The 24371-nt window shown below is 40.5% G+C and overlaps 1 protein-coding gene across 3 annotated transcripts in view; it reads left to right on the forward strand.

The window, feature by feature from the left end:
- The window catches only part of kmt2ca (lysine (K)-specific methyltransferase 2Ca), a 157808-nt gene that overhangs the window by 131005 nt on the left and 2432 nt on the right, over nucleotides 1-24371 (forward strand). For 2 of the 3 annotated variants that reach the window (XM_067377809.1, XM_067377811.1), the window contains 26 exons: nucleotides 59-285; nucleotides 363-436; nucleotides 1383-1577; nucleotides 2414-4291; nucleotides 4405-4736; nucleotides 4822-6542; nucleotides 6867-6978; nucleotides 7177-7237; nucleotides 7325-7388; nucleotides 7506-7738; nucleotides 12162-13853; nucleotides 14252-14455; nucleotides 14788-14952; nucleotides 15057-15186; nucleotides 15774-15921; nucleotides 16185-16354; nucleotides 17162-17298; nucleotides 17406-17625; nucleotides 18615-18754; nucleotides 19408-19503; nucleotides 19763-20915; nucleotides 21017-21153; nucleotides 21555-21697; nucleotides 22381-22555; nucleotides 24029-24145; nucleotides 24262-24335. In XM_067377809.1, the coding sequence (XP_067233910.1) occupies nucleotides 59-285; nucleotides 363-436; nucleotides 1383-1577; nucleotides 2414-4291; nucleotides 4405-4736; nucleotides 4822-6542; nucleotides 6867-6978; nucleotides 7177-7237; nucleotides 7325-7388; nucleotides 7506-7738; nucleotides 12162-13853; nucleotides 14252-14455; nucleotides 14788-14952; nucleotides 15057-15186; nucleotides 15774-15921; nucleotides 16185-16354; nucleotides 17162-17298; nucleotides 17406-17625; nucleotides 18615-18754; nucleotides 19408-19503; nucleotides 19763-20915; nucleotides 21017-21153; nucleotides 21555-21697; nucleotides 22381-22555; nucleotides 24029-24145; nucleotides 24262-24335 (9798 nt within the window). The remainder of the gene's footprint in view (nucleotides 1-58; nucleotides 286-362; nucleotides 437-1382; nucleotides 1578-2413; nucleotides 4292-4404; nucleotides 4737-4821; nucleotides 6543-6866; nucleotides 6979-7176; nucleotides 7238-7324; nucleotides 7389-7505; nucleotides 7739-12161; nucleotides 13854-14251; nucleotides 14456-14787; nucleotides 14953-15056; nucleotides 15187-15773; nucleotides 15922-16184; nucleotides 16355-17161; nucleotides 17299-17405; nucleotides 17626-18614; nucleotides 18755-19407; nucleotides 19504-19762; nucleotides 20916-21016; nucleotides 21154-21554; nucleotides 21698-22380; nucleotides 22556-24028; nucleotides 24146-24261; nucleotides 24336-24371) is intronic. The other variant, XM_067377810.1, reaches the window with a different exon arrangement.

Raw genomic sequence — 24371 nt, forward strand, 5'->3', positions numbered from 1 at the left:
TATATAGTTTCTGTGTTTTATGAAAAAAGACACTTATTGGCTTGATGTGTCACGACAGGGAGAAGAAATTCAGCCAGATAGGGGGTGATGTGATTGGTCCTTGGGCTTCCCCTGTTTCCGTGCCTGGATCTGTCCCTCCATCAGAGGTGGAGACTGACACCATGTCCAATGCTCAGAGGAGCACCTTAAAGTGGGAGAAAGAGGAAACTCTTGGTGAAATGGCCACTGTGGCTCCTGTTCTTTACACCAATATGAATTTCCCTAACCTTCAAGATGAATTTCCAGGTGAATGGATTGTCCTCCTCAAGTAGAATTGCCAACTTGAGTCAAGTTAGAGACCAACCATCTGACTTTTTTCACAGATTGGGCAACTAGAGTGAAGCAAATTGCAAAGTTATGGAGGAAAGCTAGTTCTCAGGAAAGGGCACCTTATGTGGTAAGATACTCTTTTATTAATCCTCATAAACCCTAATGTTATATAGCAGGGCTATTCAAGTAGTTTCATTTGAGGGCCGTGTGGTGATTTGGGGATTTAAGGCTTCATTCATGGCACATTTCTCCTGTTTTCCTCATTGTTGGGAATGTTGAAGCCGTTTCATCCGATTTAAATCTAGTTTAATCATCGAGTGTTTTGTGGTTTGAAACCAAGAAGTGTGTGTCGAATTGAAATGTTTCTTACTGGATGTCACAACGCTGTTTAATAATGGTGACCGGGAATAAACGCAACTCCTTTAAGCTTTCGTGCTGTGCTGCGTAGTTTAAATTAAATACTAAAACTAGTGAAATGCCTGAAAACAGCGTTCGTTGTTCTGTATTTGTTGTTACTGACCGAGAAACAACTTCAGATGACTCAGTGACAGAGTGGTCCGAATGAATCCAAATCGTTTCAGATCGTTATGCAAGCACGTTCGGCCAATTCACGGAAAAGAAAGAATCAGGATAAAAAAAATGATTAATTCACGAATGATTGGCATAGCTGGTTCAGTCGACAGAAATACGGGACACACATAATAACTGCAGAAAAATTTGCATGGAATACTGTATTGGAGGAGCATGCCTGGTACGAACAGTGCAGCTGCAGGCGCCATTGCAGCCACCCAACCCGATCACATGAGAATGCGCATCAATAGTACGTGCGTATAATCTCGTAGAAAATATACACCAAAATGAGTTTTGGTGTGCATATAATACGCTTGGTAGTCTTGGGTAGGATTAGTGGTGTGGGTGCCCACGGGCCGGATGAAGATGATTGGCAGGCCGGAATTGAAGTTGAATAGCCCTGTTTATATAGTTAGGGCTGTTCGCCAGTTGAATAGCCCTGTTATATAGTTTTGTATTTATATCAAAAGTTTTGACTTTTTCACTTGGCTCTACCCCACTAGCAAAAGGCTAGAGACAACCGAGCAGCCCTTCGTATAAACAAAGTTCAGTTGTCTAATGACACAATGAAAAGACAGCAACAGCAGCAGCCAGTTGATCCCTTCGATCCCAGTGTTCCCATGGACCCAGAGCTGCTCTTCAAGGATCCGCTCAAGCACAAAGAATCTGAGCATGAACAAGAGTGGAAGTTCAGACAGGTGATTTACATCCCATGGGATGTTTCATTGCAAATACTAGACTTTGAAGGGTTAGTTCACCCAAAGATGAAAATTCTGTCATTAATTACTCACCCTCACCCTGTTCATCAGATAAAGCGATCGTGTCTGTTCAGAAAATTTGAATTAAACCACTTAATACATTTGGATTAGTTTTACGATCTCTTTATGAACTTTTTGAAGCATCAAAGTTTCTGTTGCGTAGGCTGTCTATGGAGGGACAGAAAGATCTCAAATTTCATCAAAAAGATCTTCATTTGTATTCCAAATATGAATGAAATTATTACTGTTTGCACTGACATGAGGGTGAGTAATTAATGATAGAATTTTCATTTTTGGGTGAACTAACCTTTTAAGACTGTGTTGTGTAAAACAGTTAAAAAAAAGAAATTGGCATAATATAATCTTTAATCACAATTAGTTATTTAATAGCCATTTTTAATTCAGTCTAGGCATTTATTATAGGATGTGAATTCAGGGATACTCATTTCTCAGAATGAAATGGAGTATGCCTGGACATATGACGAAGCTTTGCATCTTAGTCTTTGAGACATTGTAAGTGGAAATAACAGTGTAAGTCAATGTTGCTTTAAAAATTAAATGGTAAATAAGTATAATGTTTATATTTTATTATGCATATGCATGTAACTGGTCATTGTATCGTCACACTTTTTAGACATTACATTCAACATTCTTAGGATCTCGGGTTGAGGTACAGTTCTGGTACTCATCTGACCCACAAGACCAACTAGGGGAATATATAAGTGCATTGGCTTAATTAACTCGTATCTTTTTTCTTTCTTTTTTTTCCATGGCAGCAAATGAGACAAAAGAGCAAACAACAGGCAAAAATTGAAGCCACGCAAAAGTTAGAACAAGTTAAAAGTGAGCAGCAGCAACTTCAGAAACAGCAGCAACAACAGCAATTCAGTGGAGACACCTCTAATAGTGGTAGTCAGAGTCCAGTGACAACTCAAACCAGTAGTGGCAACACTTCTCCTTTGCAAGCATTAACCCCCAAAGATGGCTTTACAAGGACTCAAATGCCTGGAACCGCAACATCAGGTGCATCAACAGATGATGTATTTCTGCGTCCACAACTTCCACCCCCTTCATCCACAGCAAAGACCCCTACCCAAGAAACTCAGTACCCACAGGGACCCTCATCTCAGCCTCAGTCTCCTCAGATGTTTTCACCTGAATCATCTGGATCCCGTCCTTCCTCTCCATGGGATCCATATGGCAAAATGGTGGGAACCCCAAGGCCACCACCATCTGGGTCAAGCACGCCTCGCAGAGGTTCTTTTTCTGACATGCAAGAAAAGAGTAGGCCCTCACCAGCCCATGACTCCTTTGGGTCTCCAACATCTGCCAGCACCGACCCATATGCAAAGCCTCCAGACACACCTCGACCAACAGACCCATTTGTGAAACCTATGTGTCCACCCAGACCAGTATCATTATCTGAGCAACAAGGACGACACTTCATCAGTAATGTCATACCTGGAGATAATTTTTCCAGGCCAGGCCAAAGAACAGAGGTGTACCAGCGCATGGCCCATAGCCGCATGGTTCTTTCTGACCCCTACTCTAGGCCACTGTTAACACCTATTCCAGGGAGTAATGAGTCTGGGTCTGTGCCAGTGTTCAAAACACCCATGCCTCCTTCCCAATTACAGCAAGACTCATTCAACACAGGGCAGCAAGGCATGAGAAGGGGGTCATCTGACACTTTCTCTCAAGTTCAACACTCTGACCCTTATTCACATCAGCCTCTCACACCTCATCCATCAATGGGAGATGGTTTCAATAATGAGGGCAGAATGATGCGTCCAGGACAAGGAGGTCCTTTTGCCCAACCATTGGCCATGAGCAGACACCCTCAACGAGATCTATATTCACAGGCACCATCTACACCTAGACCAGATTACCCTCAACAAATGCCTGATCCATACGCTCAGCCTCCTGGTACTCCAAGACCTCATGATCCATATGCCCAGATGCCTGGTACCCCAAGACCACACTCTGATCCATATCCGTTGCCACCATCCACACCTAGATCTGCAACAATTGATCAGTTTTCTCAGTCACAACCTAATAATAGTCACAGACAATCTCCATCTCATGCTATTGATCCATATGCTCAGATGCCAGGTACTCCAAGGCCTTCTCCTGGAGAGAGATACCCTAAATCACCAGGTAATCAGAGAACCTCAGATCCCTTTTCACAGCCTCCTGGAACTCCTAGACCAGTCAAAAATGAAATTTATGATCAGTCACCAGGAACACCAAGGCCAGTTCTTCCCGACCCATATTCTCAGCCTCCTGGTACCCCACGTCCTGGAGCTGGCCCGGAAGCCTTCTCCAGACCAAATCCCAGAGTAAACTTTGTGGCCCATCAAACAGATCCACTTGGTCATCAAACACAAAGTAGGATGCAGGACCCATTTTCTCGTCCCTGTGCCCCTGATTCTCAAACCATCAAACATCCTGTCATTTCAGAAGGACTCTCCCTACAACAGACAAATCCTAACCAGACACCTATTCATGATCCATTTGAACAAGCTTCACTAACGTCATGTTCGCAAGCAGGGGAAAGATTGTCACATGATGTTTCAGTAAACACAGGCAACCCATCGGATTCACAGAACACAATGCAACCACCACTTGGAGAGACTGAAGAGAAAATTAAACAGGTCTGAAAACATATTAAGTATTTTTTTTTTTTCATTAGAGAATACTACCCTATCTATTTTTATGTTTTTTAATGACGTGATATTGATTGTATACTGTTATTGCTCCTTTTTAGCGCCAAAGACTACGGCAGTTAATTCTTAAACAGCAGCAGCAGAAAAGTGCAATCAGACAAGAAAAGGGACTTCAGGAGACAACTGCTACTGCTGCACCTGGGACTCCAAGGCATTGGTCACAGGACAATTCTGGACCTCAGAATGATATTTTTGGTAGACCCCCACCTCCTTATCCAGGTACTATGAGATCATCACCAGTTCATGCTGGACAAAGATTTCCTGGAACTTTCCTTGCTGATCAACATGGGTCCATGTCTGATGAACCCCAGTGCTCCCGACCACCATTCCCCAGAGACCTGAACAACATGGGCATGAGACCGCAAGGACAAAGGTACGTTTTTTTTCTCTATCAGTTGTTATGTCAAACTAGTAATTCATTTCATGTTCAAGTTCTCTTCAAACCTAATTCCTTCCAGATTTGGATTTCCTCCTGGAGCTCCAAACCAAGAACAGTTCCTTAGGGCCCCTCACCAGATACAAGGTGGACCAATGGTTGACAATATTCCACCACATATGAGAAGACCTCTTTCTGTTGACATTGTTAGGCCAATAGGCAATAATCATCAGATGGGCCTTCCCCAGCATTTTCCACCACGTGGCCTTCCAATGCAACAACATAATATAATGGGTCAACCATTTATTGAACTTTGTCACAGGGCTCCAGAGAACAGAGTCAGACTACCTTTTGGGCCACCTAATGCTTTGGATCATCATAATCATCCTCAGAGACTCCCTCATGGCTTCATGGGAGGCCAAAATATGGCATTTACTGGAAACCAAGGTCCCAGAATTGTGGATCCGATGTTGGGCATGTCACGGCAAGCATCAGTCAGTCACATGCAGACTTCAACTAATATGGATAATCTTCATCACCATACAAATACAGTTCCACAACAGACTGCATTGGCAGCACCACTTAGCCATTCGGTCAGTAGTGATTCAGTTACTCCCAGTGAATCTGCACTACTCCCTGTCACAACCTCTGGTCCAACAGAGGAAATTTCATTGCCATGCAGTGATGGTGTTGAGAAGCTAGAAACGGATGATTCTGCTGTGAAGGACCTTGATGATGTGGAGGTCAAAGACCTGGTTGACGATGACCTGGACAACCTAAACCTTGATGCAGATGATGGCAAAGATTTAGACCTGGAAACAAATGACCTTCACCTTGATGATCTTCTGGAATCTGGAAAGTTTGATCTAATTGCTTATGCAGATCCTGAGAACCTTGGAGACAAAAAAGATATGTTTAATGAAGAACTGGATCTGAGTGATCACATAGAAGATGACCATGGGGACACCCCAGATCTTCAGAAGGCCTTGTCTGAAAAAAGAAATTCCAGATGCGAAGGTATGTCCTCAGCTCAACCTAAATCAGAGGCCATACAAAGTCCTAGTAATGTCAAACTTGAAAACAGTCTGTCAAAAGAGGTCCTAGATTCTCAGTCTGAAAGAACTATTAAAACTGAGAGCCAAGGTCTTGGAACCTCAGTGGATGAGCATCAACCTATGAGTAGTAAAAGTGGTCAAGATGTCTCTGTTCTGTTTGAGGAGTCTTGTGCAGATGTACAACCTGGAACTGGTCCAGTGTTGTCAAGCCTGTTGATCAAAGAAAAACTAGATGAAACTAGGAGTGAATCCATAATTTCTCCGGTCTCGTGTGACGCTGATGCCCAGACTAATCTTGGCTCAAACATGAGTATGGTGATGCTGCAAGGACAACCCCAAGATCACGGGATAAACCCTGGAGTAACAATGGGGCACAGGGTAGATCCACCTCTAGCCCAAGGGGCAATTTTAGGTAACCCAAATGTGATGCAGTCTGGGAACCAGCAGGTACCAATTCAAGGGTTTGGATCTTCACAAGGACAACAAGTGGATCTGAACCTGCCTTTAGCTGGCGGTCAGCAGCCTGTTCCCCATTCCTTAAACCCACAATCTCAACAGGGCATGTTCAATCCTGGGGCCACAGGGCAACAGGGGTCTCAAGTGCAACAGAACAGACCTCTTCTGTTAGATGAGCAGCCCCTTCTTCTTCAAGATCTGCTGGATCAAGAGAGACAGGAGCAACAACAGCAAAGGCAGATGCAGGCCATGATTCGGCAACGGTCAAATGACCCTTTTTTCCCTAACATCGGTAAGCCTAAGCTCCACTTAGACTAATTGATAGACTAATTGAGGTTTTTGTACCTGTACATTAATAAAGTGGGTTAATCTCGACTTTATATGCTGTCAGCAGCTCTTATCTTGCAGTAGTATATGCATAGTTATTGTACAGTTGCTGAATAAATGTATCTTAAATATTAAATATTGAGAATTTAGGCTAAATATTTATATATAATAGTTTTTTTTTTTTGTTTGTTTTTTACTCCAGTAACTCGAATACTTGAAATGTGAATATAAATGTGATATACAAATCACAATCCTGTAATTTATGTGGTGATTTTATATTACTTTGTAGACTTTGATGCAATTACTGACCCAATCATGAAGGCAAAGATGGTAGCTCTAAAGGGGATCAACAAAGTGATGGTACAGAACAGTATGGGTATGACACCCATGGTTATGAACAGGTAAACACTTTTTCTATGTAAACTGCCTCCTTTGAACAGTTACTGCAGCATTACAAAAAAAGCTTTTTATTAACTTAATTGGCCAAATTCTTTACTTATATCTAAACGTGACCACATGCAGTTTTCAGTGGTACATTTTTAATGCTCAATTATATATTTACGTGTGTTGAGTACTCTCCATGCTTTCCTTTGTGGCAGAATGCAACAGATTCCAGGATCACATGGCCCAGATACAGCTGGTTTTTCACAACATTTTTTGGTATGTCCACGGGTTTATTTAGTCGTATTACCTTTTCTCACCAGCATTAAACCTGTTCTAATGGAATATACAATTATTTACTTTTAGGATGGAAAGTTGCCACCACAGATTGCGAGACCCAATCCCCCTAACTTTGGACCAGGGTTTGTCAGTAAGTTTTTTTTTTTTTTGTGTCAGTAGTTACCAATGAGTTGTAGACTAGTAAGTGTTATTTTATCATTGTAATCACTAAATAAATTGAGACATCTCATAAATATTTATTTTCCAGATGATTCTCAAAGAAAACAATATGAGGAGTGGCTTCAGGAAACTCAACAGCTTCTTCAAATGCAGCAGAAGTTTTTAGAGGACCAGATTGGGGCCCATAGGAAATCTAAAAAGGCCCTCTCTGCAAAACAGCGGACTGCAAAAAAAGCTGGACGGGAGTTCCCAGAGGAGGACGCAGAACAGCTGAAACATGTGACTGAACAGCAAAGTGTGGTTCAAAAGCAACTGGAACAGGTAATATAGTTATTTAAAGGAGGATGACTATATAATCATCCTCCCAAATAGTTTAAGCCAACATAAGTAATGTTTTAAAATGTGGTAAAACTTAATTGCTTTTTTGTCCAATTGCCAACTGCTTACTTTGTCATTTTGCTAAATGTTATTCTTTATCCATTTGTCAATCGAGTTAAAAATTACATTGGGCAGTTGACATGTGGGGGAAACCAATCAACTTTTGACTCCGTTTTAAGACTCAATTTTATTAAAGTATGAAGTTACTTTAGATTTTCATTACACATTTAAACAGAGAAGATGAGGCACATTGTTGTGGAGGTTCTCAGACATGGCACCAAAATATGTTTTGCGAGAAGTGTCATATGACTCTTTGCTTCTTTAATTGTGGGGCAACTGTCAAAGAGTCTCATCAAGGAGTTTCTTATGGAAAGATAAACTGTTGTTTCTCTGAAATTAATAAGGTTAATAATATTATTATACATAAAAAAATACATGAAAAATTATTTGCTATTAACTGGCATCAGCTATATAACACCAAATGTAAATTAGAAAACCATATACTGATAATATAGTAAAACAGTGCCAGGGTCTCAGGAAAGAGATTTGGTGCAGTGATATTTACGTTCCATGTGGTCGAGTGAGCAGTCCGGTGACTGTAACTTCTTCCACCAGTTGTGCTGGATAACAATGTAGTGGGGAAAGGAACTGAAATACTTTTAAACAACCTTGAACATAAAGCATTGTGGGATGTGGAACTCCTGGAGCACCAAAAGGGTTCTAATATCTTGAACACGCAGATGAGGCCCTGAAGTAGGTGCAGAAGTTCCTTAACCTTGCAGTGAAGGTTGGTCAATACGCTTTTGACTCTCTGGCATGAAGACTTGAGCCATGCTGTATTTGATATTGTCTCGCTGGGTGAAGACTCTGGATGTTGTGTGTCTGTCCCTTCCACCACAGGCCAGAGACTCAGAATTTGGTTGTATCTGTTAAGGCCTCTCTGGACAGACCGGAGACTCAGAATGTTGTATCTGCTATTGCCTCCTACCACTCAGACTGGAGACTCAGAACTTTTTATCAGTCAATGTCTCACTTGATGGCCCAAGAATCAGAATGTTGTATCTGCTATTGCTTCACACCACTCAGGACAGAGACTCAGAACTTTCTGTTAATGTCTCACTGGGTGGGCCGGAGACTCAGAACAAGGAGTGTCTGTTTAAAGGGTACATTTATCCCTTTCTGATGAGAGAGAGATTGCAATTTGGCCCTTTTCCATTCCAGTGCTATGATTGGGTGCTGGCATTTGAGGTGGCATACACAGTTCTTTCCCCTTGTGAAATTCATTTGCCTAATCTAGCACATAGTTAAAACAGTGTCTTTAAAATTTTACCAGTGCATTACTCACTTCCCAGACCAGCACCAGAATACCATAGGCAATGTTCTGAAACATGATGGGGGAAAAAAAGCATGATGGAAAAACTCATGCATGTCATACATTTATTCATTTGTATGTTAACAGCTGAATTTGTGTAAGAGGTTGCACTACAAATAGTTGTCACTGAAAATACTTATTTCTCGAAATAATTATGAAATCGATGTGTTGTAGTTTACTGTCTCCAGTTTATGGTTTCCAAACATAATTATGAATGGACTTGGATGGATACTTGTGACCTCCGTTTCATCCACCACTGCTGCATCCAAAAGGTCCTAAGGAATTTTAATGGCTGTCCGGGCCTAAACCTTAAGAAGATTACGATTAATCGATTATGTCCCTCACTTTGGAAAAAACAACCAAAAACACCTAGAGAGTCCATGCTTTGTGATGTAGCCTAGTACTGTAGGTTAGACTGCTGTGTGTGCACATTTAGGGTGCATGTTTTCACTGCCTGATATAGCCTATTAAAGTGCAGTTAAAGGGTTAGTTCACCCAAAAATTAAAAAATCTGTCTTTAAGTACTCGCCCTCATGTCGTTCACCACCCGTAAGACCTTTGTTCATCTTTTGAACATAAATTAAGATATTTTTGATAAAATCTGATGGCTTGTGAGGCCTGCACTGAGAACAAGTTAACTTAGACTTTCAAATGCCCAAAAAAGTACTAAAAATATATTTAAAACAGTTCATCTGACTACAATGGTTCAACTTTAATGTTATGAAGCAATGAGAATACTTTTTGTGCACCAAAAAAACTAAACGACTTTATTCAACAATATCTAGCTCTCACTGAACTAAACACTGCTTCATGAAGCGTCAAAGCTTTACAAATCTCCGAGCACTGCCAAAGTCACGTGAACCATTGAAATATGACATAACGGAGCCTCGTTTACTGAAATCACGTGACTTTGGCAGTTTGAGATTATTTGATAAACTCTAAACTCTATTAAACAGTGCAAATACATCTAAATGCTACTTCAGATGCAACTTCTGTGCCACCTCTCCATTGCAAAGACTTTTGATTATTCTGATTTTGTTTCATTGGTAACAGCCTTATAGTGTCTTATTATCTTAGATCATTTATTATAATAGATAATTTAGAAAAAAATGCTCTTTTAAAGGTAAACATGCCCATAAAAACAACAACAATGAGTTAAAACTTTTTAAAACGAACCACCACACAGAACATGAAGAATATCAAAAGCTTTGGGAGTCAGCTGTCCACAGCAGTCCTAAACCTGCCAAGGTACCAGCACAATAACACACTCAGTAAAATATTGTCTAATTATCGTTATCAACAAAATCCCAGAAAATCGCAAGATATAATTTTTTTTGTTAATATCACACACCCCTATTCCTGTCCTTCTCGGGCTTGGTACATGTGGCCGTCTTCCCTTTTAAGAGGTGTCTGTCTGTTGTCCTAGCATCCTTATCTGTTGTTGGACATGTGATTGTGCAGCTTTTCCCCGCTGATGCAGTCAGAGAAGGACACTGAATGTGCTGTTCACTAGTGTCATTCAACAACTTTTTTGAATGACACTGAATGTTCAATCCTGAATTGAATTGGTACCTTTTGAATGACGTCTTTTATAAGGTAGTAGCTATTGCCAGCAGCTTATGACTTTTCCACTGATAGGTGAGAGCTGACTATACAGAGGTGATGATGCACGGATTCGGAGATAATGCTGTCCAATATCGCTTTCTGGCAAATTCTTTTTAAAACACATTTTAAAATATGTATTTAAACTGATTTATTAATTTACTATTTTATTATTTTATTTAACTGCATTTTAAAACATGAATGAAATAAATTGTTTTAAATATCTATTAATTTATCCATTTAAAAGTGATTTATTTCCTTTTTTTATTTTTGAATTATTAAATTGATAAATAGGGCTGGGACAGTACATCGATTCTCGATTTACGATACTATGATTCTGAATCGATTATATTTTCTCTAGTTTGAACAGCAGACGGCAATCTAAGCTAGTTTTTAACCGCACATTCAAATGCTCACAAAGAAGCCTGCTGGACAGCGATTGTGCGTTCGTCTGTCATGTAAGTGGTTAAATATACTTGCACCTCGGCTCAGAATGCTTTTATATGATGCAAGATTAATGTAAACACAGCCCACTGTGAACACCTTTGTAATTCATTTCAACCTTTTCAAACTTTATGAATGATTATTTTAGGTTTAAGTGTTGTGTGTAAAGGAGCTGGTAGCAAGCCGAGTACGGCTGTTTCTAAAGCACGTAGTGCCATCTTCTGTTAAAAACTTAAGCTCAGAATCAATTCAAGAGAGAATCGTGATACATCAGAAAATATCAGAATCGCTCCAGATTATTTGTATCGAGAATTTATTGTCCCAGCCCTATTGATAACTTTTATTCCTTCATTTTATTTTCACTGTCACTCCTAGACTTATATAAAAAATATCGCTAGACCAATCACTTATGTGTTTTTTTTTTGTTTTGTTTTGTTTTTATTGCAAACGGTATTTAGTTTCAGTCAGTTATGTGTGGGGTATTCTTATTGTAGATCATATAAATTTATTGGACAAATTTGTGTGCATCTGTTTACAGACAGTTCTCATTCATGGAATCTCTAAAACATGAAACAATGGATAAGCAGTTTAACTAAAAAAAAAAAAAAATAATAGAATCTGAATTTTAAAAAAGCCTTCGTAATTAACATCAATATTCTGAAAATATGTTAGATTCGCATCCCCTAGAGGTCATGAATCCCATGTTAAAGAACCCTGTTCTAGAGACCTATGAGGCCTATGTCTAAGATGATTTGTCATCCTAATTATTTTTAACCGCTGTGACTTTTCCGGACGTCAGTGCGTCTGGGGCCTTAGAGGAGCTCAGTTCCTGATTTATTCTCTGACATTATCCCTAACCTACTATTATTCAGTCAACATTTTTCAGATTTATATAAACAGGATTATATCTCTTGTTCACACACATTTTTCCCTCTATTATTTCTTCAGATACGGAAGCAACAGAAAGAACACGCTGAGCTCATCGAGGAATATCGTGTTAAGCAGCAACAACAGCAGCAGCGCCTCCAACCTGGTGTGATGGGTGCAATGAAGGTCATGCCAGGGATGCAAGGACAGCCACCAGGAATGCAAGGACAGCCCCCTGGAGTGATGCCTGTTGGACCCCCTATTGGTCAGCCTATGATGGGTCCTATGTTGCCCATGCAACAGCCGCACTTTGGTAAGCCTACTCGCATGCCCAGTGTGCCAAGTTGGCATCCTGGTGCTACTGGACCAATGGGTGGGCCCAGGATGCCACCTCACCTGCCCCCTCAAATGCCACTACCTAACCCCACCCAGCCTCTCCAGGCACAGCCACCTTCGCCTATGGTTCCAGGAGGTAAACCTGGGCAGCCTGGCGCTGTAGCTGGAGGTAATGGTGGAGGAGCCGGTAGTAGTGCCCCTCATGTGAAGTTTGATGATAATAATCCATTTAGTGAAGGCTTTCAGGAGCGGGAGCGTCGAGAGCGCCTTCGAGAGCAGCAGGAGAAACAGCGGGTACAGCTCATGCAGGAAGTGGAGAGACAAAGGGCATTGCAGAGGCTAGAGCTGGAGCAGCAAGGCTTGGGGCTTGGCCATGACAACAATGGGGATGGCCTTGCTCAGATGCCCTTCTATAATTCTGACCTATCACAGGAGTTCATGCAGACACCCAGGCCTCAACAACAACAGCAAATTGGCCCAGTGTTCCCTCAGCAAGGAAATATACCATTAGATTTTGTAAGTCCAGGTCCAGCCTTTTTGCAAGGCGGTGAGCGCAGGCCTATGACCGGGAATGGCTCCTTTGGCCCAGATATGAATCCTAATTTTCAGCCTAAGAATCCCATGATGCATGGTTTCTCCCCAGGTCAACCACGTCCACCTGGCTTTGGAGGGCTTGGAATGCCACCCCACAGTGGAGCAGAAACTTCCTCATTTGGTATGGATTCCACAACCCCCTTACCTCCTAATTTCCCTGGGTCAGGGCAGTCCCTTATCCAGCTCTACTCCAACATCATCCCTGAGGAGAAGGGCAAAAAGAAAAGGAGTCGAAAGAAGAAACGAGATGATGATGCAGATTCAGTAAAAACTCCTTCTACACCTCACTCTGACATCACTGCCCCACTTACGCCGTGTGTATCAGACACCTCATCCACACCAACACGCAGTGTTGCCATCATGGGAGACCAGGACGCTTCAGAGTTTTCCAACCCACTAGGCTCTATGACTGGCCTGGCACCATCCTCGGAGCTGGATATCCCACTCTCTGGATGTACTCCACTAGGGCGACAGTCCAGCGTGGGCTCAGAGGCAGAGCGAGGCCTCCTCCATGATATCAAGCTGGAAAAGTTAGAAGCCAGTGTGTGCCAGAAGGCTGATGGAGAAACAATGATTGGGCATAGTGCAAGAGGAACCGGTATAGTAAAGACAGAAGAAGGCAATGAGATCATCTCCTCTCGCCCAGAATCCCAAAGTCCTGTTCAGGGCACTAAAGGGGACACTGGGAATGAGTTGCTCAAACACCTTCTGAAGAACAAGAGCACCCCTCCTCCTTCCTCAGCACCTCTTATACATCAGATGTCCAATGACAGTATACGATCAGAGGAAGAGGGCCTGACCGACAGTAAAGGCTCTTTAAGACTGGACAGCACAGATTCTTTGGTAAGAGCTCTATGGCTACCTCCCTACACAACCAGAGTGAAGAATCATGATCTTGAACATGTAAACACTTTTATAAGTGTATTTAGATGAAATGGCATGAAATGATGGGATTTTTAAATATGTTAAAGATCTTTTATCACCTATTCATGATCCAATAATTAATTTGCAGTTTTTCCAAAATGTTTAGAGAAATTAAATTACAGATTGAATAATCTGGCCATCTTTGAATTTAACATCCAACACTTCATGACATACAAGAATGCTTGTTTATTTACTGTACATAATATAATAATACATAATACAGAATTGTGAAGTTCTTGAAAGTAGATGTTAGTTTATTAGATAGTCCTGTTCTGCCTTTTGTTCTTGGACCTGAAAACATTGTGTATCGTCTACAGAGTGGCATGAACAGCCATTTGACAGGGAATCCAGATCTACAGCCTTCAGTGCCAGAGCAAGGCAAGAGAAAACAGCGCAACAAGCGGACACCAAAAAATGGAGCTGAGAAACCGCCGTCACGCTGGAAAAAGAGGAAGAAGGACGATGAAGAGAGACAGGCAGTGTACACCAACACAGACACACTGATGACTCAGCTCAAGCAGGTAAACATAAATATATAGTCCATCATTATGATAATCATTATGAAGTGCACTTTTGTTGACCTACAATCTATGGTGAAAGGCACAGTGTACAATTATAATTGAGGAGTATGCATCTGATGTGTAGACTTACCTATTATTATAGTCATCTCTAGAAGTAATTTCATTTAGAGCTTATCTACAGTGCTGGTATCATCATTTGTTGTATTTACTGTAGAACCCAGTTAAAACTTTAGTGAGGCTTATGACTGAAATGAGCTGGTGAGTTGGTTGCGGACATCATGTCCATGTATTGTATTGTTTTGTTCAACTTGTGTCCACTCTCATCCTTACAGCAGCTGTGTATGCTGCCACTGATGGAGCCTTTGATTGGGGTAAACTTTGCACATTTCCCCCCTTATGGCAGTGGGCAGTTGAGCGGAGAGAACAGGCTCTCTGGATCTTTTGGAAGTGCATCACTGGATGGAGTATCTGATTACTACTCACAACTCATCTATAAGGTTTGGCTTTTACGTCCTTTACTTCCTTTGCTATATTGTAATTGTCAAATAAAAAAAAAATAAATAAATAACAAAGCTTTTTGTTTGTTTGTTTGGGCTTGTAGCAGAACAATCTTAGCAATCCTCCAACACCTCCTGCCTCACTGCCCCCAACGCCACCACCAGTTGCCAGGCAGAAGCTGTTGAACGGCTTTGCCACAGCAGAGGAACTGGCCAAGAAGACCGAAATTATGGGTAAGCATTAGAATGTAAACTGTTTGAAATAATTTACTCAGTTTATCATTTAGATAAAAAGTTTAGTAGGTTGAATGTACACAACTGCACAGAATGTACAGAGATGACATTTATATTTAGATCTCTTTCTAATTTGTAATTTACAATTTATTGTTTGGTGTGATCTTAAAAGCAAGGTCAATTTCAAACACATCATTTTATAACATGTAGACATAATAGGCAATAAAACAGCTTTACATGAATAGTTACATGAATGTAACCTTGGGGTGACTTCAGAACATGTTCTGAAGGTTAAGCACACTTTTCACTGCGGGAAAATTAAGACGTAAACCCATACACATACATTAGGGAACAACATTGAAAACTCATAGAGTTAATAGTTAATGAGCATGCAAAGTCTTGGCTCATAACTTACTTGTAAATTGTTTATCATAGTTCATCATAGACAAGAAAATATGAAATATTTCAAATCATATATGTCATGTCAAATAGCAGTGTAGGTATTTTTCTTATACATTAGCTCCCCCCGAGTTAAAAAAAAAATCCTCTTTGCTTAACCTTATTTGTTTGTGCTTACATCACTGTAGTTTCTAAAAGTTTGGGTCAGAAGCAGCTCACTGCTCCATTCAAAGCTGAAGATGACCTGCTGGGACACACCATCACTCAGGGCCCAAAAACTGTTGATGTTCCTGCTTCCCTTCCCACTCCACCCCACAACAACCAGGAGGAACTTCGGTAGGTTTTCAAGGCTTTTTATGATTTTTTTTTTTTTGTCTCATATAGCCAATCTTTTGTCCATTAAAAAAATCCTAGTCCATAACGTAGTTTTTTTTCTGGCCTTGAACCCCCTCTTAGACAGCTCTTGACACATTTTTGTCTGCAATATGCTTTAAATCACTGATCCATAGGTCAGCTCTCTGACTCTTGAGTCTTCCCATTGTTGACCATAAAGTCTTTATTTAGATCAATATGTGTGTGGTTCTGTGTGTCTTTAATAGGGGTCAGGAGCATTCTGTGGACAGGGACACTCCAGATAGTTTTGTCCCATCATCTTCTCCCGAAAGCGTGGTTGGCATGGAGATCAGCCGTTATCCAGATCTGTCTAGAGTTAAAGAGGAGCCACCATCCCCTGCTGTCTCTCCAGTCATTCCCATTTTGGATGGTAAAGGTAATGTAAACAGATAAAGATATAGACTAATAAAACTAGTAAGGCATCAGCTGAGACAACATTTTAAGACATCTTGGGCACACACTTGATGCGAAAGCTCTTTATAGATGTGGCGGGGTGAGCAAAAACAGATAACAAGGTGACACTTATATAATGGTGAGGCATCCATTCCACCACAGAAGGTAGATGTATGCTTCACTGAGAAGGAAATCCCAAAATGCATTACATTTCTCATTGGATGATAAGCAATATCTCACTCATATATCAAGCTGTTGTACTGAATATCATCACTGCTGAAAAACTTGTGTCTAAGGCTGAATCATAGCTGTGCTGATGTTTAGTACAACAGCACAATTGCATGTATAAACCTGCAGAATGTAATTCATTCAATACTGTAAAATATTAAATTAAAAAGTTCAGTCTAATTTAATATTGGTATGTAATATGTGTTTTTGTGCTTATTTGAGTTCTTATTTGAAGCAAGTCAGTTCAATTTGTGGCTATCTTGGGAACACAAATTTAATTTTCTCCCATTCCTTGTAATATCATTGTTCCCTTTTCAGCAGCATGCTGTCTCTGGTTTCACAACATTAGCTTATCAACATGCTGTTAACAAATTCTAATGGAATCAGTTTTGAGTCAAGTCTTCTGTGTACTTTACAAGAGGAGCACTATTGTATGCTAGTTGTATAGCCTGCCATAGAAGGTAGCTGTCTATGTAGGTAGTAGTATGCAACAGGGCAGCATAAGGTTTTGGAGCAGAGCTGGATACTGTCAACTAACAAAACCTTGCCGTTTTGCCTATAGGTTCTGATGCAAGGCAGTGGGAAGTCAAGACAGAGCCACCAAGCAATTTTTTTGCTTCACAATTTGGACAGCTCTCTACATGCTTAAGAACTGACCTGGTGTCTGTATCTGTTACTCTGAACCCAGTGGCAACACAGGTGACTGCCTGAAGTTATATTATCCCGACTGTATCAGTAATGACTTTTTCAAAGCAGCAATGATTACATCTCCTCTCTGACCTTGTGTCTGTCTGCTTGTGTCCCAGAATATTCAAGGAGTGGTGTCAGCACTGGCGAACATGCTTTGTGTGTCCATACCTGGGAACTATGAGGTGCTTCGCTCTCCAGGCCCAGATCACCGCAGCTCAATAGACATGTTTGGTGGACTTAGGGTCCCGCCTCAGACTGCTCTGTTCCATCAACAACCTGGAATGAGGCTCCTCAGACCACCAGGTGCCCCACTATCACACCAAACATTCAGTCAGGGTAAGTATGACTTTTAGTGCAAACAAATGTGGTTTTTGATTTTGACTGTCAGTATCTCATGGCTGCATTTTGCAGAAACTTAGAGTACTTAATGTTTCTCTCAAATGGTTTAGTGACAGACTCCCAATTGTGAGGTACTATCTGTTGGGTTTATTAGCAGTTTAGACTTTTTTTGAAGGTGGTTGCAAGTTTCAAATACATTTGCTCTGTTGTGATTTCAAATACATTTTCATATTTTAATGTCAGAAGTGAACTATAAATGTGATTCATTTGCTTAACCCTTATGTGCTCTTTAGAATCTTAGAGATTTCATGACTTGCTGCATTTGTTTTCTTTCATATGTTCTTAAAACATCATGTTTGTGCTTAGATAAAAATTATTTAGATAAAAAAGCAGGTTAACACTGATATGGGGAACACATATTCACTTTTAACTACGACTTTTGCCCCAAACTCTTAATTTACTGCTCATTTATAGTTAGTAAGGTAGTTGTTGTAGGGTTTAAGTTTAGATATGGGGTAGGATTTAGGGATGTAAAATATGGTCATAAAGCACATATTAATACCTTATTCTGCAAAAGTAAACAGCCTTATAAACACTAATAACTAATAAACAGCCAATATGCAAGCTAATAAGCAACTAGTTAAAAGTGAGAATTGTTCCCCATGTAAAAGTTTTACCAAAAGCAGTATGTGTATTAAAGGTTCACACACATATAACGTTTTTCAGATGTTTAGATTGAGTTTTTAAAAAGCTATGTAAAATTGAGGTTAGTTGAGATTAAAAAGCCAGTCTTAACAGTGATGGTTAACCACTAGACATCTTTGTTTATTTCATTGCAAGTTGAATTTATTTCAACCAATTTGTAAAAAAAAAAGTACATACTAATCACTGAAAAGGACAACAAAACATACAAGCTTTGTGGATGTAATTTGTCACAAGTTCTGACAACCGCATGATTTGAAGGTTTGATTGATATTATATTACAGGTTCAGTTGTGGTCAGACCAGACTATCAGATGGGTGGAAGCAGTCCAGGGCCTAAACCACAGTGGTGCTCCAATTGCAGGGTGGTGGTTCTTGGAAATGGGGTTCGGAAGTCCACCAAAGACCTGCCAATAAATAAACAGGTATGCATAACAAATGTGATTGAAACTCCCAAATTAGCCTTCCCAGATGACTGTCATTTATAGGATATGTATTTTAATGTCTCATGTATTAGACCTCATATCACCCCCTAAGGGCTGTTAAAGTGTTTGTTCAACCAGTTTGTGTGGGTCTAGACTACATCCTGTGACAAAGCACTGAAGAAGGCTGAAGCCGAGGGCCACAGAGCACTTGAAAATGTGCAACCCCCTCAAAGCCCCTCAAGGAGGCACAGAATAGCGCTCCAATTATGATAATCCGGCCCCTGATGGGAATTGAAAATCCGCCCTGCTGCAGTCACATAGTTAACTGACATTACCCAAGGGAATGTGTGTACCGAGGCACAATTTGTTAAAGGGCATAAGAAACCCTAGTTCAAAAACAGTTAAGCCCATTTCAGGTCATTTAAATCATAGGACACCTTTGATGTCTCCCACCCTTACCCCCTCCCTTTTCTTTTAATAGTATGCAAATCTAATTTCCTATGTCATCAGCATAGGTTTGCAACATATGCAAGCTTTGATGTCTTGCCAGTGAGGCACTTCGATCTAATGATAATTTGTGGAAGTAGATGGGAAATGGCATTCCCTGTTTCCTGCCTAGGGTGAGCCTGATCTTACAGATGTTCTTTCTACAGGGCCATGGAGGATCTGAGGGGAGCCTTGTCTTCTGCAGCCATAACTGCTTTGTTCTCTATTCAGCCTCCATGCAGACCAAATTGGTAGATGGCAAAGTAAGTATAAATCCTAGAAATTTAAGTCACTAGCTGACAGTGTCGGATCTGCTGTTATATTTAGAAAGTCAAGTTATGTTACCTACTCATGGAGTGTCTCTTTTAATGACAGCCATAAGTGCACTTAACAGCCTCATCTGTATTTTAAATATAACTAAAACTACTGCTAGTGCTATTTTCTTTAAAAGAAAACCGTTGCCTTTTTGCCCAAAGAATGCAAACTCAATCAACTCAACTTTGATTTCTCTTGATTTCACAGCCAAACTTGCTTCCACCTTCGGACTCTGAGGAGAAGCATAATCCCACAAAGGTGTTTCATCAATACAGTAATAATATATCTGATCTTGACGTGCACTGTTTGGCTCAGCTGCAGCCTAAGCAGTCTCCACCCCCAACTCCGATAATATCCTTCCCGTCCATCACTTCTGAGACACTCAGAGGAGATAGCAAGTCTGATACTCTAAAGGTCACAGTGAAGCTTAAGCCTCGGCCACGAGCGGTACAAAACGGCTTTGATGACCCTCGGTGTTCATTAGGCAAGCGCTGGAAGGCTTTACGTTGGAGAAAGTGGAGTGTTCAAATTGTGGTTCCTAAGGGTTACCACCACCTGCCGGGAGAGGAAGAGGTTGATGAACTACTGAAGAAACTGGGGACGTCTCTTAGGCCTGAGCCCATGCCCAAAGACTTGCGCCGCTGCTGCTTCTGCCACGAAGAAGGTGACGGGCTCACTGACGGACCAGCTCGTCTGCTGAACCTTGATCTGGATTTATGGGTGCACCTCAACTGTGCCCTGTGGTCTACTGAAGTCTACGAGACCCAAGCTGGAGCTCTCATTAACGTAGAGCTGGCCCTGAGAAGAGGCCTATCAGTGCGCTGTTCATACTGTCAGCAAATCGGTGCCACAAGTGGCTGCCACCGCTTGCGTTGCACTAATGCATACCATTTTACTTGTGCTCTTAAAGCACAGTGCACATTCTTCAAAGATAAGACTATGCTTTGCCACCTGCACAGACCTAGAGGAACCGGCTCAATAGGAAGTGGGCTGGCAGGAACCGAGCATGAACTTCGCTGCTTTGCCGTGTTCCGTAGGGTCTACGTGCAGAGGGATGAGGCACGGCAGATCGCCAGCATCATCCAAAGGGGTGAACGAGAACACACCTTCCGTGTGGGCAGCTTGGTGTTCCACTCAGTTGGTCAGCTGCTTCCTCACCAGATGCAGGCTTTTCACTCTATGTCTGCCATTTTTCCTGTGGGCTACGAGGCCAGCCGGATCTACTGGAGCATGCGCCATGGCAACCGTCGTTGCCACTACGTGTGTTCCATCGATGAGAAAGACGGTGACCCTGAGTTTATCATCCGTGTGGTGGAGCAGGGTTATGATGACTTGGTTCTTACTGGATCCTCACCAAAAGGTAAGCAATAGATTTGATTGTGCTGTCAACCAGTTCTGTTTTGTTTTGTTTTTCTTAACGGTATTGGAACTATATAATATTTTCCTCATGTTGTGGTTCAGGTGTGTGGGACAAGGTTCTGGAGCCTGTGGCAGAGAGAAGGAATGAGACAGGATCTCTGAAGCTCTTCCCTGTTTACCTGAAAGGAGAGGACCTATTTGGATTGACTGTATCTGCTGTTACCAGGATTGTGGAATCTGTAAGTGAAAGTCAAATCATGATTTTAAGAACTTATCAAGTAAAGAATGCTCTGATGTTGCATTTGGAAGGAATGTTTAAGATGTATTTGTGGATATGGAAAGAGGCTGATCAGTTTAAAATAGTGGAAATACTGAAAATTAGATTTCTAAAAGCACATGGACATTCATGTCTGAAATTCTCATTGGTGAATGAATGTCTACATTTCAACTTTTGTTGGGTGAGAACAGACTCTCTAAATCTTTGCAACAAAACACAATTGCCATACAATGTAATGAAGACTTGTTTGTATGTCTTATTTGATGCTATAAAATTATATGTGCTGAAACAAAAAAAACATTTATAGTATCTCTTCCTGGTGTTGTAACATTCATTTATTTTATTTTATTAATTTTTTTTAAGCTTCCTGGAGTGGAAGCATGTGAGCAATACACGTTCCGTTATGGCCGTAACCCGCTGATGCAGCTGCCCTTGGCCATCAACCCCACTGGTTGTGCCCGCTCTGAACCTAAAGCTTGCACACATGTCAAGAGGTTTGTGTTAAGGTATTCCGTATAATTTAACCTTTTTTTCGTCCATGTTTGTTTTGGATTTCCTGCTTTCCCTGTGGTCTGTGAGTTGAACATCCATTCATGTCCCGGTTTAGCCCATGAGCTCAGTTTGCCGTTAGTTAAAGGGTTAGTTCACCCAAAAATGAAATTTATGTCATTAGGTACTTACCCTCGTCGTTCCACTCCGATGAATGATGAATGAAGGTCTTGCGAGTTTGGAATGACATAAGGGTGAGTAATTAATGACAGAAATTTCATTTTTGGGTGAACTAACCCTTCAATGTTGGCGATTTATCAATCATTGTGCATCCATTTCAATATGAAAAGAGAAAGTCTAAGTGCAGTGAAGTCAAGAACAACTTCAAATGATTCAGTGCTTTAAACCAATCCAATAACTCTGGTTATGAGTCAGGTACTTTTTAATATATCATTCAAAAAGACTTGAAATCCATTCAGTTATTTGTTTGCAAATCAGACATTGTTCATGTTGTGTGTTTGGGTACACATGTTGTCTATTAGTTAATGGAACTGAAGAGAACAAATATCTTTGTTATTTGAAAAAAATAAAAAAATAAAAATAAAAAAATGGTTCTGAATATGAGCCAATATGAGCCAGTCCTGTTTGTTTGTTTGTTTTGTTATTAAATGAAGCACATATGCTTGTGTTTCTCATGCAGGCCTCATACTCTGACCAGCTGTAGCTCCTCTAAAGCCCTGCAGAGCACTGGGAACCCAGCTGAGATGGGTGTCGCCCCATACAGCAAGCATTTTGTCCATTCCAAGTCCTCTCAGTACCGTCGAATGAAGGCTGAGTGGAAGTCCAACGTCTACCTGGCTCGTTCACGTATACAGGTAGAAAGATCATAATTAGCTCAATGTTTGGAATAGCATGCCAACATATCTATTTGTAATATTTCTGCACTACACAGTGTATATATGCTGTTTACAGCATGCAAATATTCTATAAGCATAGACCAGGGATTGGCAACTTATGACAGCTAAGTGATAATCACAGAAGTGATAATTGCAGTCACATGAATGGTTTGTTGGATCTGCAGGTTAAAATCTTGCGCTTTTAATAGTGTTTATAGCTCATAACTTAAAACAGTTTGTGTGACTATGAGGAATGATTACCTCAAAATGTAAGTTTGTATGCAATTTCAAGGGACATTATTTAAATTAAATACTGCTAAATATAATTAAGTGTTAAAATGCCAGTTAGAATAAATTAAATTAAAAATACAAAACCATTTTTATTTCCCGTACAACTGGACTGCCACTCAAATGCTACATGAAGAGGTCATGGTACAATGCAATATTTTGTCATACTTGCTACTATTTAAAGGGTTAGTTCACCCAGAAATGAAAATTCTGTCATTTCTTACTCACGCTCATGCCGTTTCACACCCGTAAGACCTTTGTTAATCTTCGGAACGCAAATTAAGATATTTTTGTTGAAATCCGATGGCTCCGTGAGGCCTCCATAGGGAGCAATGACATTTCCTCTCTCAGGATCCATAAAGGTACTAAAAACATATTTAAATCAGTTCATGTGAGTACAGTGGTTCAATATTAATATTATAAAGCGACGAGAATATTTTTGGTGCGCCAAAAAAAAAACAAAATAACTAATTATTTAGTGATAGCCGATTTCAAAACACTGCTTCAGGAAGCTTCGGAGCACAAATGAATCAGTGTGTCGAATCCGCAGTTCGGAGCGCCAAAGTCACATGATTTCAGCAGTTTGACATGCGATCCAAATCATGATTCGACATGCTGATTCATAACGCTCCGAATCTTCCTGAAGCAGTGTTTTGAAATCGGCCATCACTATATAAGTCGTTATTTAGTTTTTTTTGGCGCACCAAAAATATTCTCATTGCTTTATAATATTAATATTGAACCACTGTACTCGCATGAACTGATTTAAATATGTTTTTAGTACATTATTGGATCTTGAGAGAGGAAATGTCATTGCTGGCTATGCAGGCCTCATGGAGCCATTGGATTTCAACAAATATATCTTAATTTGTGTTCCAAAGATCAACAAAGGTCTTACAGGTGTAAAACGGCACGAGGGTGAGTAATAAATGACAGAATTTTCATTTTTGGGTGAACGAACCCTTTAAAACAAATTCTTTTTTGTTTTTTTTTGAAACAGTAGGTATTACATGATATTTTTCGATTACAGTAAGCAGTTAGTACCATGCAGTACATAGAAAGAAGCTAGTATTCCAATCTTAACATAAACTTTGGTTTAATTGTTTAAAAATGACACTATAATAACTGAGTAATAATTAGAGTTTTTGCATTATTTTAATTCAGGGTTTGGGGCTGTACGCTGCTAGGGACATTGAAAAATACACCATGGTTATTGAATACATCGGTACCATCATTCGCAATGAGGTGGCAAACAGGAAAGAGAAGATGTACGAGGCACAGGTATGCATTATAATAAAATTGAATTTGAAATAATCAAAATCAAAAATGCTGAACAAACACTTGATCTGTCCAAGTGCTTGCCAATTTCTTCATTTATTTATTTTTATTTTTTGCAGAATCGTGGAGTCTACATGTTTCGCATCGATAGTGAGCATGTAATTGATGCGACTATTACAGGAGGACCTGCAAGGTGGAAAATTAACTTAAATTTCTAAGAACGCCAACA

This window comes from Chanodichthys erythropterus, chromosome 23, assembly GCF_024489055.1.
Source record: "Chanodichthys erythropterus isolate Z2021 chromosome 23, ASM2448905v1, whole genome shotgun sequence".
Classification (NCBI taxonomy): domain Eukaryota; kingdom Metazoa; phylum Chordata; class Actinopteri; order Cypriniformes; family Xenocyprididae; genus Chanodichthys; species Chanodichthys erythropterus.